This window comes from Elaeis guineensis, chromosome 15 (assembly GCF_000442705.2).
Source record: "Elaeis guineensis isolate ETL-2024a chromosome 15, EG11, whole genome shotgun sequence".
Classification (NCBI taxonomy): domain Eukaryota; kingdom Viridiplantae; phylum Streptophyta; class Magnoliopsida; order Arecales; family Arecaceae; genus Elaeis; species Elaeis guineensis.
The window spans coordinates 58,421,653-58,437,802 of record NC_026007.2 but is presented as its reverse complement, the minus strand read 5'-3'; the positions used below and the strand labels follow the sequence as shown (position 1 = coordinate 58,437,802).

The 16,150-nt window shown below is 40.0% G+C and overlaps 1 protein-coding gene across 1 annotated transcript; it reads right to left on the bottom strand.

Moving 5' to 3' along the window:
- Window positions 1-1,669: 1,669 nt before the first annotated feature.
- Window positions 1,670-10,830, bottom strand: LOC105032247 (cyclic nucleotide-gated ion channel 2). The gene is made up of 8 exons (XM_010906634.4): window positions 10,548-10,830; window positions 9,758-10,460; window positions 6,687-6,902; window positions 4,169-4,494; window positions 3,861-3,972; window positions 3,531-3,767; window positions 2,525-2,611; window positions 1,670-2,394 (listed from the first exon to the last, which is right to left on the bottom strand). The coding sequence occupies exons 1-8, from the start codon at window positions 10,703-10,705 to the stop codon at window positions 1,909-1,911; spliced, it is 2,325 nt and encodes a 774-aa protein (XP_010904936.1). The 5' UTR covers window positions 10,706-10,830; the 3' UTR covers window positions 1,670-1,908.
- Window positions 10,831-16,150: the final 5,320 nt, after the last annotated feature.

The following is a 16,150-nucleotide window of genomic DNA, read 5'->3' as shown; positions in this document are numbered from 1 at the left end:
AAAGAATTTTTTAACTTATATATAGTTATATATATATATATATATATATCATCTGACTCTTAGCCTACTGTGTATGATGTCCGGACTTGAGAAGCCTACTACGAGCCATAAGTGTGGACTTGAGATACCCACCATGGATTGTAAGTGTAGATTTGAGATGCCCACCGTGGGATGTAAGCATGGATTAATTTTGAGATGCCCACCATGGGATGTAAGTGTAAACCCTTTTGAGATCCCTTGCTGCGGGGGGTATCGTGGCACCACATTAAAGACTGAGGGCAAAAAAAAGTGGGTACCCATGTTTAAGTATAGTATTATGAAATTAGATATATATATTGAATTTTTTACTATTTATTGATTTTTCTATTATAACAAAGCTGACATGAGACTATATTTCGGATATTTTTAATTTTATAATTTTGATCTTGATCATATTGATATTGCATTTTTATGATGTATTTGAATTATATATCATTATGATTTAGATCTGTTTTATAAATGTATCTGTTACTTACTGAGTCGTGAAGCTCATAAACTTTCATCTGTGGTTTTCAGACTCAGGGATCATTTTTGGAGATTAGACCTTGGCATTTTGGGAGTTATGTATAGAAGCAAGGTTGGTCTATAAAAGATATTTATTTTTTTGGATAATTATACTTAATGATGTTGTACAAAGATGATATGGACTATTATAAAGTTAAAATAAAAATTGAGACAGAAAATGGTGAGTTGTTCTGTTATTACCACTACCTGGAGTATACTATTTTGCATATTATATTGAGTTTTACCAAGTTGGAAGCCATGTATGCCTATAGGGTGAGTGCTCTGTTGGTATGTGATAGCGGCTCACGTTCTCTGAATTTTATTTTAATTTATATTGTGGGTCGGGGGCATGACAAGTGCACCCTGGTATATTAAGATCATGGCATAATATTCAAAAGAAACTCAAATACATGGGGTAATATTCTTTGCATATGCTTATGGTTATGACTTCACCATCAATCTTCATGTCTTCTTTCATTTTCAGCAATAAAAAACGGTCAATGAAAAAGTGAAAAGTGTTGCAAGGTGGAAATAATCCACTTATGCCAAGTAAGTATTTGAATAAAAATGAAGCAATAATATGCCTATTTATGACCTTATACAACCCTTCCCATGACTCCACATTATTACATTGACTAGAATGAATTATTCTCTGATGAACATATATTTCAGCTCAACAATGAAGAAATGTACCAAAGTTAGGCCAAGAACTATATTGAAAAATGAAAATTATACTCTTCCAAGTCTTCCAAAGTCTACAGTGTAGGAGGTGCAACGAGTAATCACCATCTTCAGGTATAACTTCTAAATGTCATCAGTCTCCTGATATAGTTCTCATGTAAACAATTGTTCAAGGCAGAGGCTTAAATCTTTTAGAGGACTATTCCAATGAACTCATTTTTTTTTTCTTTGTTACCAGTAAGGTGTCTCAATATGAACATCTCTCTATGGTTGAAGTGATGATTGCACTTTACAAAACACATCGTGGAACCGAAATACCCAATAGCATGATTTTGATTTGTATTCTGTAAATCCCTTCTCTGTTTTATTCCAAGACTTCAAACCGCAGCTGCTACACACACACTTCTCATCCATGTTGAGTTGTCCAGAGAGCAGAGACACAGCATTGAGCTCCATAGAACAAATATCTTTATTAAATTTATTCCTTTCAGAAAACAATGAAAATTATTCCATTCTTCACATCTTCAAAAAAGGTAACCGATTCATTTGCATTTTTCTGAATGAAATATTTGATTTCTTTTTCATTGTTCCGGAGGGAATCGGTCTTCTTGACACTATTTTCCTTGCCAGCAAATTGAGTAGCTACCACAGAAATTTGTCAGCTCATAAGTGAGCTTTTTCCGACTATTCAAGGTGATCATGAGGTCGCATTGACATGAACATTGCAGCATAAAGCCGAAGACGGCGTTCGTTGTCGCTGAATTCTGATGGTTGAATCGCCACATTTCTAGTTTTGGCCTTGTAACGGCGCCATGCAAGTTGTATGTTAACTGCTGCCCACGTTCTCCAGTTTGATGAATAGTACCTTGCTGTTCTCTTGAGTCTATCATTTGCAAATTTATACCTGAAATGCTCGGTGATGTAGCGTAAGTGGTATGCATCTAAGCCAAAGGCCTCTATTGGCTCAACACAAACAAAGGTGGCGGATGAAGCAGGTAAACGATCTATAAATGGGCGACGAAGGCACCATGAGAGGAGCTCATCCCCTAGAAAGTTTCCAGGTCCGAGCTTGCATGTTGCTACCATTCCTTTGCTGAGTTTTTGACTGCTCTGCAAGTGCCCCCGAACAATAAAAACCATTCGTTGTACTGGATCTCCTTCTCTAATAATCTGGCCAAATATTAAGGGATTAAGTCAAGATATCCTAGACTGCAGTCATTATTAAGAATAGAAACAGCCAGAGTGCATTAATTTTTCACTTTATGAGGAAAACATTTCCTGGTGCACTATTGGTACATACGTTTTCATCCTTGGAGAAGACAAGGTGCTTAACTCTGTCACATATATTGTCAAGGATAAGATCATCCAAGCTCTGGAACAAAGGCACCTGAAGAAGAGATATATCTGCATTAAATCAGGTTAATATCATCATGTATTTGTCAAATTCTATTTGAATCCTAGTGACATAGGCAAATGCAGTTTGCTCCTTTGACTATTGCTTGCATTAGGATATGCAGTCTCGATACCAGGCTCCGTATCAATGCCACCTTGTCACTGTGTTGGTCCATTTGGTATGGGGGCTGTTTCAGTGTATCGAGTGTCAGTACACCCTCCATACCATACACCAGTACCAAACTAGTACGTTCTGGTATACCCCGTACAGCTTGGTTTAGTATAGTATGGCGTACCTTAGCTTGTATTACTTATCCTCTTTCCAGGGTTTGTACTCTTCCAATGTTTGGACTATGCTTGCTTGTTAGGTTAGAGTCCTCACCATACCTTTAAACTTAGCCAATTAGAAACGAGATCAGGGTTATGAATGCTGGTGGGTTTTGGTTATTGATCTACCTACAGATGCCTCTGCTATAGATTCTCGAAATTGACCTTGATATCTCATATTTCTTTTGTTTCCATTACAAAGGTTCTGGTTGTGGCTACCCAATGTCAAACTAATGATTCTAAACAAGATAGAAGGGAAGAAGACGATGAAACTGCATAAAGATTCCATTTGTAATGCTCTCATGCTTTAATTCACATGAGTTTACTGAACTTGGTAACTACGCTAAGCCTAACTATCTTTTGTTTTGTGATTGCTTTCATTTTCTCCTTCATTCATGTTGATCTACTCTAACAGTTTCCATTCTTTTTTATGTTCGAATTACCGCTGGAAATATAGTATGGAAGGTTTTGGAATTGAGGCACATGCTATACCCTGGCAAACATGCTTGATATATAAACAGTGTCATCCTTTACCTCACAACATACATATGTCCTAGCTAGATCTGCAGTTTAGTCTTAAAGTGTACCTGCTTAATGAGATCAAGGCAGAGATATCGCCTGATATCTCGTCTTAGCCCCTCTGGCAAGTCTTTGATGACCTCCATTTCATCTTCTCCTCTCATTGTGGCCCATTTCTGGCGTTCGTATTGTCGGACTCTTTGCCTCAAGCGTGAGGGAAGTTGTCTTCGCTTCATCCACCATTCCATGTCTCGACACCTTAGTTGCATCTTTCTCTTCCTTGCCATGACTGCATGCAGGAACACCTAGCGCAGACAGTAGCTGTTAGGATTCGAGAGTCTCATGTTTAAGTACATACTATTCAAGCTCATAGATAATCAAGTAACTAGAACTAGTACCTGGATATTTCCAATCAATAGAGTAAAGAGCATTAGGCCACTTAGCACTATTGCTATACTGAATATCACTTCCAGCCACTGACTTGTTGGTTCAAGATTATTGCCAAAAGTGCTGTAATAGAACAAATTTGTCGAAATAATAATTAAAAAAAAAATACTGTATCTCTACAATTTTTTTCTTTTTTTTTCTCATAAGTGAAATGTTTTATGAGGTCTGAATATCATATGCCATATTTAGGGAGGAATGCAATTGTGAATTATGGTTGCTTTTCTCTTATCGCACCTTTTTTCTGGGAAAAGAAAAGTACCTGAGAGTCATAAGGCCCCAAAATATAGGGTAGAGTATCTTAACAACAAGTGAGTTGCTAGATATGACAGGAAGAGCTGCGTCATATATTCCATACTGAAATGGCCCATCTACATTTAAGCATGATAGGAGATTTTGGTTTCCAACAGATGCCAGATTATTCATGCAAGATTGTTCATTAATTCCAGCAGGTAGTGAAAGCCGGTTACAGGCTTCTCTCGAACAGGCTATCGACATGAGATCACAATTATTGTTCTTCTGGCATTGCTGTTGGAGGCATGAGGCGACACGTTGGATCGCAAGAACATACCAGCAACCCCCAGCTACCTGAAAATGGCACCAAAATACATTAGATCAACCTTTTAGCTCATCAAGAACGAAACTAAGATGAAATTTGCAGCACATCAATGTTGTTATAGGATATCTTTCTGGTGGATATATGTTTATCATGCTATTTATATAAGATTAACATAGAATTTTAGCTGTATCATAATATTTGATTGCACTAATAAAACAGCCCCAGGCCTTTTAGTAGTGCAATGTCATCATTTCAGTACATTGATTTACAAAATTTTCTAATTTTCTAGTTTTCTGATAGCATTTGGCTGTGAACTTTTCTTTTCACTTTTTAACTTTATTTTCTTACTTTTTCTAAGAAATACAGTGGGGATGCCACCACCCAAATCCAAACTCAGGACCTCTTCCAAGATGGAGAAGGGTTCTAATTAAACGAGATTTTCATGTGTTTTCCTTTGGATATAGCAACTTGGATAGTAGCCTCTGTGATTTGATTTCCAGGGACCTTCAGTGTCTTCAGAATTTTCTCATCAGTTCAGCTAGCAAATAATAAAAACATTTTATCTGACAACTAATCACAACAACAACATTACTTTCATTTTGTAACATGTCCAACTTGATGATGCTTCTTAGTGCAACACTTCCATTCTTGCTTCATTGAAGTGCTTCAGCAAAATGAGGTCAAGCATGAGCATATGCATATAGATGTTTTATGAAAAATACTTATTCATCATCAACAAGACTTTATATTAGCAGCTAATTTGCTAAATGGATTTTGTCTTTCAGTTCTCAAGACTGGACAATGTGATCCATTTCCTGACAGAAGCTTCCTGATAGATCAACCGGCAATTTTTAGGTCGTTTGCGTGGAGGTGCAATTGCTAGTTTACTGAGGTTGTGGTTGACAGGAATTAGTCTGAAGCTATCTCCAGATTACATCTACTACTGCATGGCATCACTCATTTCCAGTTTGCAGCGTTTCCAGCTGACCAGTTCAACAAGAAACTGTCACATATATGGAAGATCAATTACAGAAGGTGATACCAAATCTGCCTCTGGGCCAAGGCATGTTATCCATGTTCTTCTGATGACCATCTCCAGTATTATCAAAATTGATCCTTTGAAGCACTTTTCTGATTAAGTTCTACTTAAATTAGCAAGCCTACAGAATCATGGCACCCAATGCCATTCTAGACTGTGGTGTCTGACTACAAGAAAACATGCAGATATCATGGTTCATGGCAGTCCATTTACTCTGACAAATCAGAGGAAATACCATCTCATAACAACAGAAATCGACTTGATTCACTTGCGTGACTCATGTAATTTCCTAAACAGATAACAGAAGTTTTACTGAAGAGAAAGTGCATAACATCAGGATCAAGTGGAGAGGATATTATAATTGCCGGCTATAATAATGCCATGAAGAGTCTACATGCCATGTTGCCATAGAGAGAATTTTATATACAGTGCATCTGTAGAATTGACCTAATTGGGGCACAGGAATGAAAGCTAGATGAGGAATAATTTAAATAGAGCATGGTTGCAAATTTTCACTCTGAAAGGGCATTGCTCAGGGAAAGTTTTGCAGGAAAATGGTTATCAGATAAGCTAACAAATTGAAAGAAAGGTCCCACAAAAATGATTTCATAATAGTTCCTAAGATGAGGCAGCTCATTACACGTACACCCACAGGGATCCTTGGATACTTCCTTTATTTAAGCCTTGCGTCGTCATTAGGAGAAGTGGCTAATCATAAACATCATAAACAACTTGTTGTCTTTTTCAAAAGGATTAATATTGTAGCGTCCCCATGACATCTGGCCCTTGGCTTCACTAGCTTTGATATCATTAGTAATAATCTAGCATCCCATCCAAAAAAAAACTAGTCAAAAAAAGTATAATTTGAGACTCCTAGCATTGTTTAACTAGCCAAGATCCCCCAAAAAGACACCCCATGTGGGACAAACACACCGGCCTTCACATTTACTGAAGATGGAATTATTGTCGTTTGAAATGCTGCACGCCCTATAATTATATTTACTCCAAGCAGGAAGTAAGATCTACCAGTACACATTAGATCCAATGATGTAACATGTTAGCTAACTCACTAAAGCAATCCAAATGATGCATATACCGTTATTCGAATAATAATAATAATAAAAGGCAGTCCAAATGACACTTTTTAGGTATAAATTAAGGTGGCAAATTGCACATACTTACATGAGATGCGATGAAATAAGTAATGAGGTTGAGCCCAAAACCCCACCAAATGGTTCCAAATATATAGCCAGTGACCTTCTGCATACTCCTCATCATACATATGCTGTGATAAACCTTGGGGAGGAACTGGAACAAGAAAATTAATAGCAGGACCGTTGTTATAACCTTGAGCTCTTCCTCCCTAATCAATTTTGGCAGCACCAACCATAAGATTATCTGCATAAATTTACACGGAAAAAAGAAAAAGAAAAATAGTCAATGATACATGTGAAAAGACTGCAGATAGTATCAATGCAGGACAGTAACCTACAAACCCGACCAGATCACTTCCTTGGCTCTTAAAACTGGATCCAGAAACCCCACTAGGTCAAGCTTAGATATGACCTAATCTATGATAGATTACATATCTTGGTTCACTGGTTCACAATCTAATAATAGGCTAGATGTATTACTTATGGTGTGCTCATAGACATAGCATGTACATCAACATAACCTTTTGTAGGCATTGTGTTGATAATTATATAAATGCAATGGACATTGGAAGGTACTAGAATCACTTCATTCTTGTAACTTAGAAGGTTTTTTTTGTTATAGAAGCAAATGCATTCAGAGAGAAAAAGATAAATAATTAAGGTTGTGTTTGGTTATACTTTTTGATTTTTGAATTTTAATTTTTAAAAAATATTTTTTATTTTTTTAATTTTTATTATTGAATAAAAATAAAAAAAATAAAAAATATGTTTGATAACTACGTTGCTATAAAGCAACAAGCAACGTTTAGGGACGGCAGGTGAAGAGTTTGACGAGGGAGAAGGATTCAGGAAGGGAGGAAGAAGGGAGTGGAAAGGTGAAGAGCTCTATGAGAGAAAAGAGTTCGGACTCTTTATTTTTTGATTTGATGTTTTAGAAGTGCGGAAACAAAAAAAATAAAAAAATAATTTTTAAAAAATAAAAATTTTTTGTTTTGCATATAAAATAATTATTTTAATTATTTTAATTTTAATTTTTTATTTTTTTATGATACTATTAAATATTATTAAAAAATAAAAAAATATTTTTTTAATGACTAAGCAAACGCATCCTAACTTATTCTGATGCATGTTACTACGACGCAGCAGCGTAGGCCAGAACCCGACAAGGCGCTGTGGTTGCACGCGATCAGAGGGAACATGGTCCGGTCCTTGAGTGCAGCGAATCAACAAATGCTGTTATGAAGAGAACTGCAGATCCGGGGCCCGGCTGGTGAAAGCGGATCAATACCGTTTTCATGGTCCAATTGTTACTTGTAGCCGGTCCAATAGACCACGCCAAATCCCACGGCGGATAACACGCCACGTTACCCCTTGTATTTCCCTGACTTCCGATTGCGCGTTATCCACCGTGCATATTCTCCACGATTTGCGCCGTTCCATTTGGACATGGTCCGTGCTATAATTTCTCGTGGCGCCGGATGTCAGTAGCGACGGTGTCAGATGCACGTGACTCTGACGTCCCAGCCGTTCTGATTCTGCCCGACCCATCATAGGATCCGCTGTTTGGAATGAACAGCTGACTGGCAGTTCTTGAATGGTGTTGTGTCGAGTGATTATTGGTGGGAGTGGGACCCAGGGCAAAGGCTATTTGTCGTCTTGACAGGGACAGCGGCGCCGCGACCACACCCACCATGGGCATCCTTTCTTTGAGGGACCCCAAACACGCGCGAGGCGTGGAAAGATTGTTCACCGGTTCCCATCCCAGGTACAACGGGTGGTTACCATCGTGACTCATGCAAAGTTCTGCGCCTGAACCCTTAAAAAATTTTATAATTTTTTTATTTGATTTTATAAACTTTCAAACCTATATAATTTGTTTACATGACAATGTAAAGTATTTTCCTCTCTCTCTCATTTTCATGGAGACATAATCTAGTTTATCAAAATTGCAAAATATTAGACTGTGCCACATTTACTTTTAGTTAAATTTGTACATCAATTATTTGAGCGTTGCAAACTTAGCTAGCATCTCTATTGTCTCCTTTACATGAATGATTGCTTGATTGTACAATTTGTATGAATTTATATGAGGTGGGACTCCTAATGGTTCTTATTTAATTTAAAGTCCATCGCAAAATATATAAATGCACCGTGAATGCAGTCCAAATCCAAATGATTGACTCAACTTGTGAGTTAAAATGAAGAGAGAATATATATCTCAAGGTAAAAAAAAAAAAAAAACTCCCAAAATGTAATCAGGATGCATACCTTAATTTCTATGTTTTGACTAGATGATTGATCGATGGTTATCCACATTTGGATTAGATATTAAAGAATTAAATTTGAGTACTAGTTTTATATAAGCAACAATTTATCTAGTAAATCCTTGTGGCAAACCAGAGATGCAATTCTTGAGCACCATATCTATAATTTCAGCATGGTTTATATAACTCAAATGCATCATTATCATACCTAGAAAAAACTTACTCGAAAAGAATAATGCTGGGATCCTTATCTAATTGTTCAAATTTTCATCCTATCACAAGGTATGAGCAGACTACCACCATCGATGAGTAGTTAATTGAATCATGACTTGCCACAACAAACATCACATGAGCCCAATGTTTTGCATGACCAACCATCACCACTGAACATTTTTCATCAACAAAAACTACATGTTTACATTTATTATAAAAAAAAATTCAAAAAAGGATTATTTTCACATGCAAGATGGAGCCATATATATTTTGGCCGTAAACCCGTAGATGACACCATGTGCCAGGTTGTTAATCCATCTGAAATGTTGCATCCTATCTAACACAAACACAACCAAGCATCACTTCATCTCTTGCCATGTTTAGCCATTCATCCGTGTTAGCTTCGAGATGCAACTACCAATTACCATTTAATGGCAAGCATGGTGAAACTTAATTCCCAGTCGCCAATCTTTACCTCCTTAACATTTCATTTGATCTTAATCTCAGATAATGATTAGTCTTATTTATTTATTTATTTTTGTGATGAAGGAGATTCTTACCCATAGAAAAAAGAGATTACTGCTAAATATAGTAATAATAATGGAAAGAATGAGAGAGGGACCTGGGGGAAGGGAAGGATGACGAAGAGGTCGAACCAGAAGCCCTTGGGGGAGCGGAGGTAATGGGAGGCGATGGCCCGCGGATCCCATACCAACTTCCCGCACCCCACCACCAGCGACTCCCGCGACACGTACGCCAGCCTCAGCTGCACCCACACGTGCAGCACGTGCACCGCGTCCGCGCACGTCCGCACCACCGCCACCGCCACCCCGAGCCTCCCATCCATTCCCACCACGCACCCTCCCCCTTCCTCCTCCACCGCCGCCGCCGCCGCCGCCGCCAGTGCCGGCCTCGCGCCGAGCGAGACGGCGTAGAAGAACAGCGGGTCCACCGCCAGCGCCACCGCCCGGGCCAGCAGCAGCCCGCGGTTCCACTGCTGCACGCCGCCGCTCCGCGGGTCCAGCACCGCCCCGAACACCCACGCCGGCCGCCACCTGGCCTTCCTCCTCTCGCCGGCGCCCGCTGCGGAGGAGCTCCGGGCGGTGTTCTGGATGGGTATCAGCGAGGAGCCGGCACTGGCCTCCCACTCGGGGGGGTGGGCGCGGTCGCAGCTCGTCGAGTGGAACGCCGGCGCTCCCGCCTGCGTGCACGCGTAGCAATCCCCCGCCGTAGAAGACGCCGCTGTGGTGCCGCCGTCCCCCACCGCCGGCTCGTCGTCGTCGCCGCCAAGGCGGAACTTCCATCGCCGTAGGAGCCGGGTCCACCTAAAATACATATGAAACGAAAGACATTTATCTTCGGATGGGAGGGGACCATCGATCGGGCGGTTGGGGTTGGATTTGATGCCTTACCAGCGACCGGAATGGGCGGAGGTGTGGTGGCGACGGCAACCGGAGGTGATCTCTGCACGAGAATTGCCGGATCCGGTTACAGCATTTGGGTTGGAGGACTGCATTTGGATGTGGCCGGGGATCTGATCGCCGAGGAGAGAGAGATCGGAGGAGCTCATCGTCAGTGATCTATGGAAACATGGAAGCAAATAACCCCTCTCTCTCTCTCCCTCTCCCTCTCCCTCTCCGAGCTCTCTCTCTGAGCTCTCTCTGTCTCTCTACAATTCTTGGTGGGGATTGGGAGGTGTGGGTGTTAATAAAGGTTGGGAGCCAGAGTGGCTATGTGAGTGCCACGTCATGGAACACGTGGAGGACGGGTCACATATGGGAAAATGACAAGACTACGGACAACAAAACACACACACACACACACACACACACTCTCTCTCTCTCTCTCTCTTCCCCCGCCCCCCCAACCCCTCCCCCCCCCTGCTCCCTCCCCTCCATGTGTCTTGTAATAAAGAGTGTTAGAAGAGATGTCGCTGGTAGTTTCTTTGTATGGGAAGACATAGATCGGATGCGGTACTATCTATGTTTTAACTTATATTCATCACTGATTCTCTAATATATATATATATATATAAAAGATTTGTAATACACTAAGCACCACCTCCATTAGTTAGGTAAGCTTTGATGGTTAGTTCACTGGTTTCAGAATCTTAAAAAAAAAAAAAAATCAACAAATGGTTTGAAATTTTTTTTGGGAACAAAATGGATAGTAGGGGTTGTAGTCCTGCGATTTAATTTTATTTAATTAATAAAATGTTCAATATGTTAATACGTGATGAGCATGTAGAAGTTAGTATATGGAATTTTTTTTTGTTGTTTCTTTGAGCAGTAATTAGTATGTGGATGTTAGAGTACCAATCATGCTGCCCTTGTGAAGTTTTCCTGTCCGATGGTGTTGGTGTCATAAACTAAAGATATGATCCATTTCAAGGCTGCGTAGAAGTTTCTGTGGCTACAGCTAGAAGATAGGACCATACCAGCTTGAAACACCAGTACGATTTTTTTTTTTAAGTAAGGGTGCGTTTGATTAGCCATTAAATTTTTTTTTTATTTTATAATTTTTAAAAAATAAAAATTAAAAAATAATATTTGATAGCATGAAAAATAAGAAGTAAAAATTAAAAAAATTAAAATAATTACTTTATATGTAAAGCAAAAATTTTTTTCTTTTCAAAACTTATTTTTCTATTTTTTTTGCTTCTCCACGTCTAAAACGCCAAACCAAAAAATAAAGAACCCGAATCCTTCTTCCTCATCGAGCTCTTCACCTCTCCACTCCTTTTTCCCTCTCTTTCTGATCTCTTCTCCCTCGTCAAGCTTTTCACCTACCGTCTCAAAATGTTGTTTTTTCCTTTGTAGCAATGCAGTTACCAAACATATTTTTTACTTTTTTGCTTTTCTCAATAGCAAAAATAAAAAAAAATAAAAAATATTTTTTAAAAATTTAAAATCAAAAAGTGTAACCAAACGCACTCTAAGCAAATTGGAATCTCTACAAGATTTAATACCACCTATATATTTATGGTCATCGAGATGATATGTATGATATTTCATGATTCCATCTATCTCCACAAAATCCTGACCATTGGTTGAACAATTATTTTATTAAACTAGCTAAATGCTTGCATAAGATGGAGCTTATTCTCCTAATCTTATACCTAAACTCATCAGATTGGCCAGGCTCGTGACATGGCTGCATGCTCCCTAAGATATGTCCCAAAAGAATTAAAGCCCAATAATCTAGGCCAAATTATAGGAAATATAAAATTTGATTAACAAAATATTTCCATTAATGGCTAATAATAGAGCGCTATTTAATTTTAGAGTTAAGATACCTTCAACATGAAATACAAAATTTAACATTTTCTCTCCCTCCCTGACTCTCATTAGAGGTCCTTGTTGCGTCAAGGCTTCGGGGCGAGCTGATGTAGCGTAGGAGAGACGTCAGTCAGAAAATCATGGCATCGCAGGAGATTTATAAAAGAAGTTCACTTGCATCGGAGGGGGATGCTCCGTTGAAAAATCCTCCGATGCTTAAGTTAGCCTAAACTTTGAGCATAGTGAGAGAGAGAGTGCTAGCTTAGTATACATTGTATCCATTATCTTTTAGGAGTCTTTTGATTACCTTTATATAGAGATGCAGGAGTTTGTTATGCCTAAATCTAAAGGTTGTCAGAATAGGGTGTATGCCCACTAACCAAATTGTTAGTCATGGATATTTAACATGGCCACGTTTTGAGAAAGAGAGTGCTAGCTTAGTATGCATTGTATCCATTATCTTTTAGGAGTCTCTTGATTACCTTTATATAGAAGAGATGCAGGAGTTTGTTATGCCTAAATCTAAAGGTTGTCAGAATAGGGTGTATGCCCACTAACTAAATTGTTAGTCATGGATATTTAACATGGCCACGTTTTGAGAGTTTATTGGAAGATTCTAACTAATTACTCATATGATCTAACTGATCGGTGCTCTGAGGTTGGCCCATGGCTGAGATGTCGTTCTAATTAGATTTGCCTTGGGACGAACCGTGGGACCTTGTCTCTTGTGGTCGATGAGATCTCGATCTGAAGATTGGCAAGAGTCCGAATCAGCATTACTCACTGAATTTCATTCCCATTGTGCATGAGATGTCGATCCAAAGGTTAGTAGGACCCCAAGCTGGAGATGGTTTTGTCCCTGCACTTGATGATGGATTTGATGGTGCTCATCGTCAGGTCATCAGGGTTCACATTGGTGTCTCTATCCATTCGAGATTTTTGAGAATGACTCTCGAGGATATTGGCTGAGGTGGCATGATCTCATAGTATTTGCCCCCTATTTTTGAGTCCAAAGTGATCGCTTCAGATGAAGGAAGTAGTCCTCGAGAGAAGTTCTTAGAGCTTGTCCGAGTTGGCGAATCCAAGTTATTTGGGTCCCCAGACGAATCATCACATCACTTCATGGAATCCGATTCTGATTTGATAAGTCTCTTCGTGAATTGCATTTTCATTATTATGGGGAGATTTGGCACTTTGTGAATCTCGAAGCATTTCTAAGGGATGGGCTGCTCGAGGTAGATTATCATTTCGGCCTCAAAAAGTGCCTATTGGTGGTTACGGATTTGTCAATCATATGGTGCCATTTGTCGAATATTGATTGATCCGATGTTAATTTATGCGGATCTGTCAGTATGGTTGAACCAGAATGACAGTGCATTGAAGAGCTGCAAGGTCGGATGGCTTCAATTAAAAACATATAGTAGAGATCTAGCAGGATGGGACTTTGATCAGAGTCATTGGGAGATGATTTAAATAAGCCTGCCCCCTACTGACACTATTTTTCCAACCGCTTGTTACTCTCTGCACTCCAATCCTGCTATCATGTGCTCCACCTCCTTCGACTCCAGCAAGTATTCTAATTCTTCAAGGAGCTTATCCTATCTAGAATCTCACCTTTCGGTTGGTTTTCTTGTTCTTTCCCTTACGTCAGTTTGTCTTTCTTTGTTCTTGCGTTCGATCTCCTTCTTGCAATGTCTTTCGATAGAGAGGATTGCTGTGAAAGTTGAGATGGTCGAGGCTCTCGGCCACCTCTTCTCCGATCCGGGTTTGAGTCAGGTCCTTGGATCACTACTGCAAGTGCTTCTTCATCTAAGCATGGAAACTCTTTCGGGCCTAGGGGAGAGGAGTCATCCATTTTTTAGGCCGATCTCCAAGGGTTTCAGTCCCAATATTTCATTCATTCTGATTCTCAGCTCGAACTTCGAGGTCGAAAGGATCGCATCTCCCTAGCTCTGGAGGGTTGAGTAGCTCTTTGTGAGGAGACTTTCTGAGTAGGTCTTCGACTACCATTCCATTTCTTTGCTTCCAACTTTTTTGATTATTATAAATTTTTTCTGATCCAGGTCACCCCAAACTCCATTCGGACAATCTCCATCTTTATTATCCTCTATAACTGGGAAGTATCCATCCAAGGACTTTTTTTTAGGGTACTATTCATCTTGAAAAAGTACCCTTATAATAAAGGGTAGTGCTATTTTAGTCCTCATCAGGAGTGCAAGTTCATCGAGGGCCTTCCTTCATCTACTCATGACTGGAAGGATAGATTTTTTTTTATTTCTTCCGATCTTTCTTGGGGCTTTAACTGGATTTGGGGTGATCTCAGGCTTTCTCTGAACAAGGAGAAATTAATTTTCCTCAAAGATGAGGAGGATTTCTACAAGTTACTCGACGTGGAAGTACCAAAGTTGAGCGATTTCATGTCTGAGCAGATGCTCTATGATGTTGACCTTAGTCTAGTTCTTCCTTGAGGTATGTCTGACTCCATTATTTTTATTTTGTTGACCATTTGATCCTTATTTAGCTGCCTTGATATTATCTTGCCATCTTTGATTTTGCAGTGGTGAGGCTTGCACCCACGGAGATCAAATCTTTCAGGAAGAAAAGACTGAGATCCACCTTGGAGGGAGATGCTTTGAAGAGAACAAGACCAATAACTTCTTCAGCTCTAGCCCCACTTGCTGTTTGTAGGTCAGCTAGGACTTCCAGCATGGGCGACACATAGGGGGTCATTGTCACGGTGCCCCCGAGGGCAGCTCTTCTAGTCACCACGGAACTTGTTCGGGCGGAGTCTCCTCCACCAACTCCTCAATCCTTATCACTAACCTGATCAAGTCATTTTTCATTTTCCTAGTGGCTGCGACTTTTGCAGCCCAGCAGGGGATGAGGCCCTCCTCATCGATGTCTAAGGAGGAGTTCATCACTGTGGTTAGAAGGTTTCAAAGAAATGACTCGGCCCTCCATAATCAACAGCTCACTCAAGAAGTTATGTAGATGATGCTGTTGGTACTAGGCCAAGACAAAGGCTTGACCACTAGACAAAGATCTATCTGCCTCATTTGAGGACACGCTAAAGAGTGAGTCTTGACTTTGTCATTTCTTCCTTTTCTTTTGAAATTTTTTGACTTTAGTTTTCTTTCACAGTTAATGCACGATATGGCCCAACTAGGTGAAGCTGTTATCGAACTGGACCGAGTGAAGGGGAAGTTGGAAAGAGATGTTCAGATAGCTGAGGCTCGAAGGAAGGCCTTGGAAGATGATCCTTCCCATGCCTAGTTTGACATTTTGGCCACCAACGAATGGATCACCCAGGAGCATGAGCTTACATAGGCACAGTAGAAGAGGGTTGTCGAGCTTGAGATAGAGCTTCAATTAGAGGTGAGGAGGGCAGAGGAGAGGATCAAGTTGACAAAGGCCGATAAGGTGAAAGAAGTTACTGAAGTGAAGCTGAAGGCCATTGGAGAGTATAAGGTCTCAACGGAGTTCACAATGGAAGTTACTGAAGGTTCTTCAGCCGCTTATGGCCATGGCTTCAGTGATTGCAAAGTTTATTTGGTGCACTTTTTTTTCTAAAGTTGATGTTGGCTGACTTGATCCCTATGCTGAGATCGGAGAAGAAGATCAACCGCAAGGTGAGTGGTCAGTCGAGCTTGATTTAAAGCCTGCTGTGGTTGAGCCTTCTGCTGCTACTGACCCCATAGTTGGCAAGCTAACCTCCACCAATAATCCTACCATCGAGT

Bases quoted from the DNA above. Each gene is read 5' to 3' on its own strand.
- LOC105032247 (XM_010906634.4), bottom strand. From the start codon at position 10,705: ATGAGCTCCTCCGATCTCTCTCTCCTCGGCGATCAGATCCCCGGCCAC. The intron at 6,903-9,757 runs GTCCCTCTCTCA...AAATTTATGCAG, and splicing joins TCATCCTTCCCTTCCCCCAG to ATAATCTTATGGTTGGTGCT. The intron at 4,495-6,686 runs GTAAGTATGTGC...TGCCATTTTCAG, and splicing joins CTTATTTCATCGCATCTCAT to GTAGCTGGGGGTTGCTGGTA.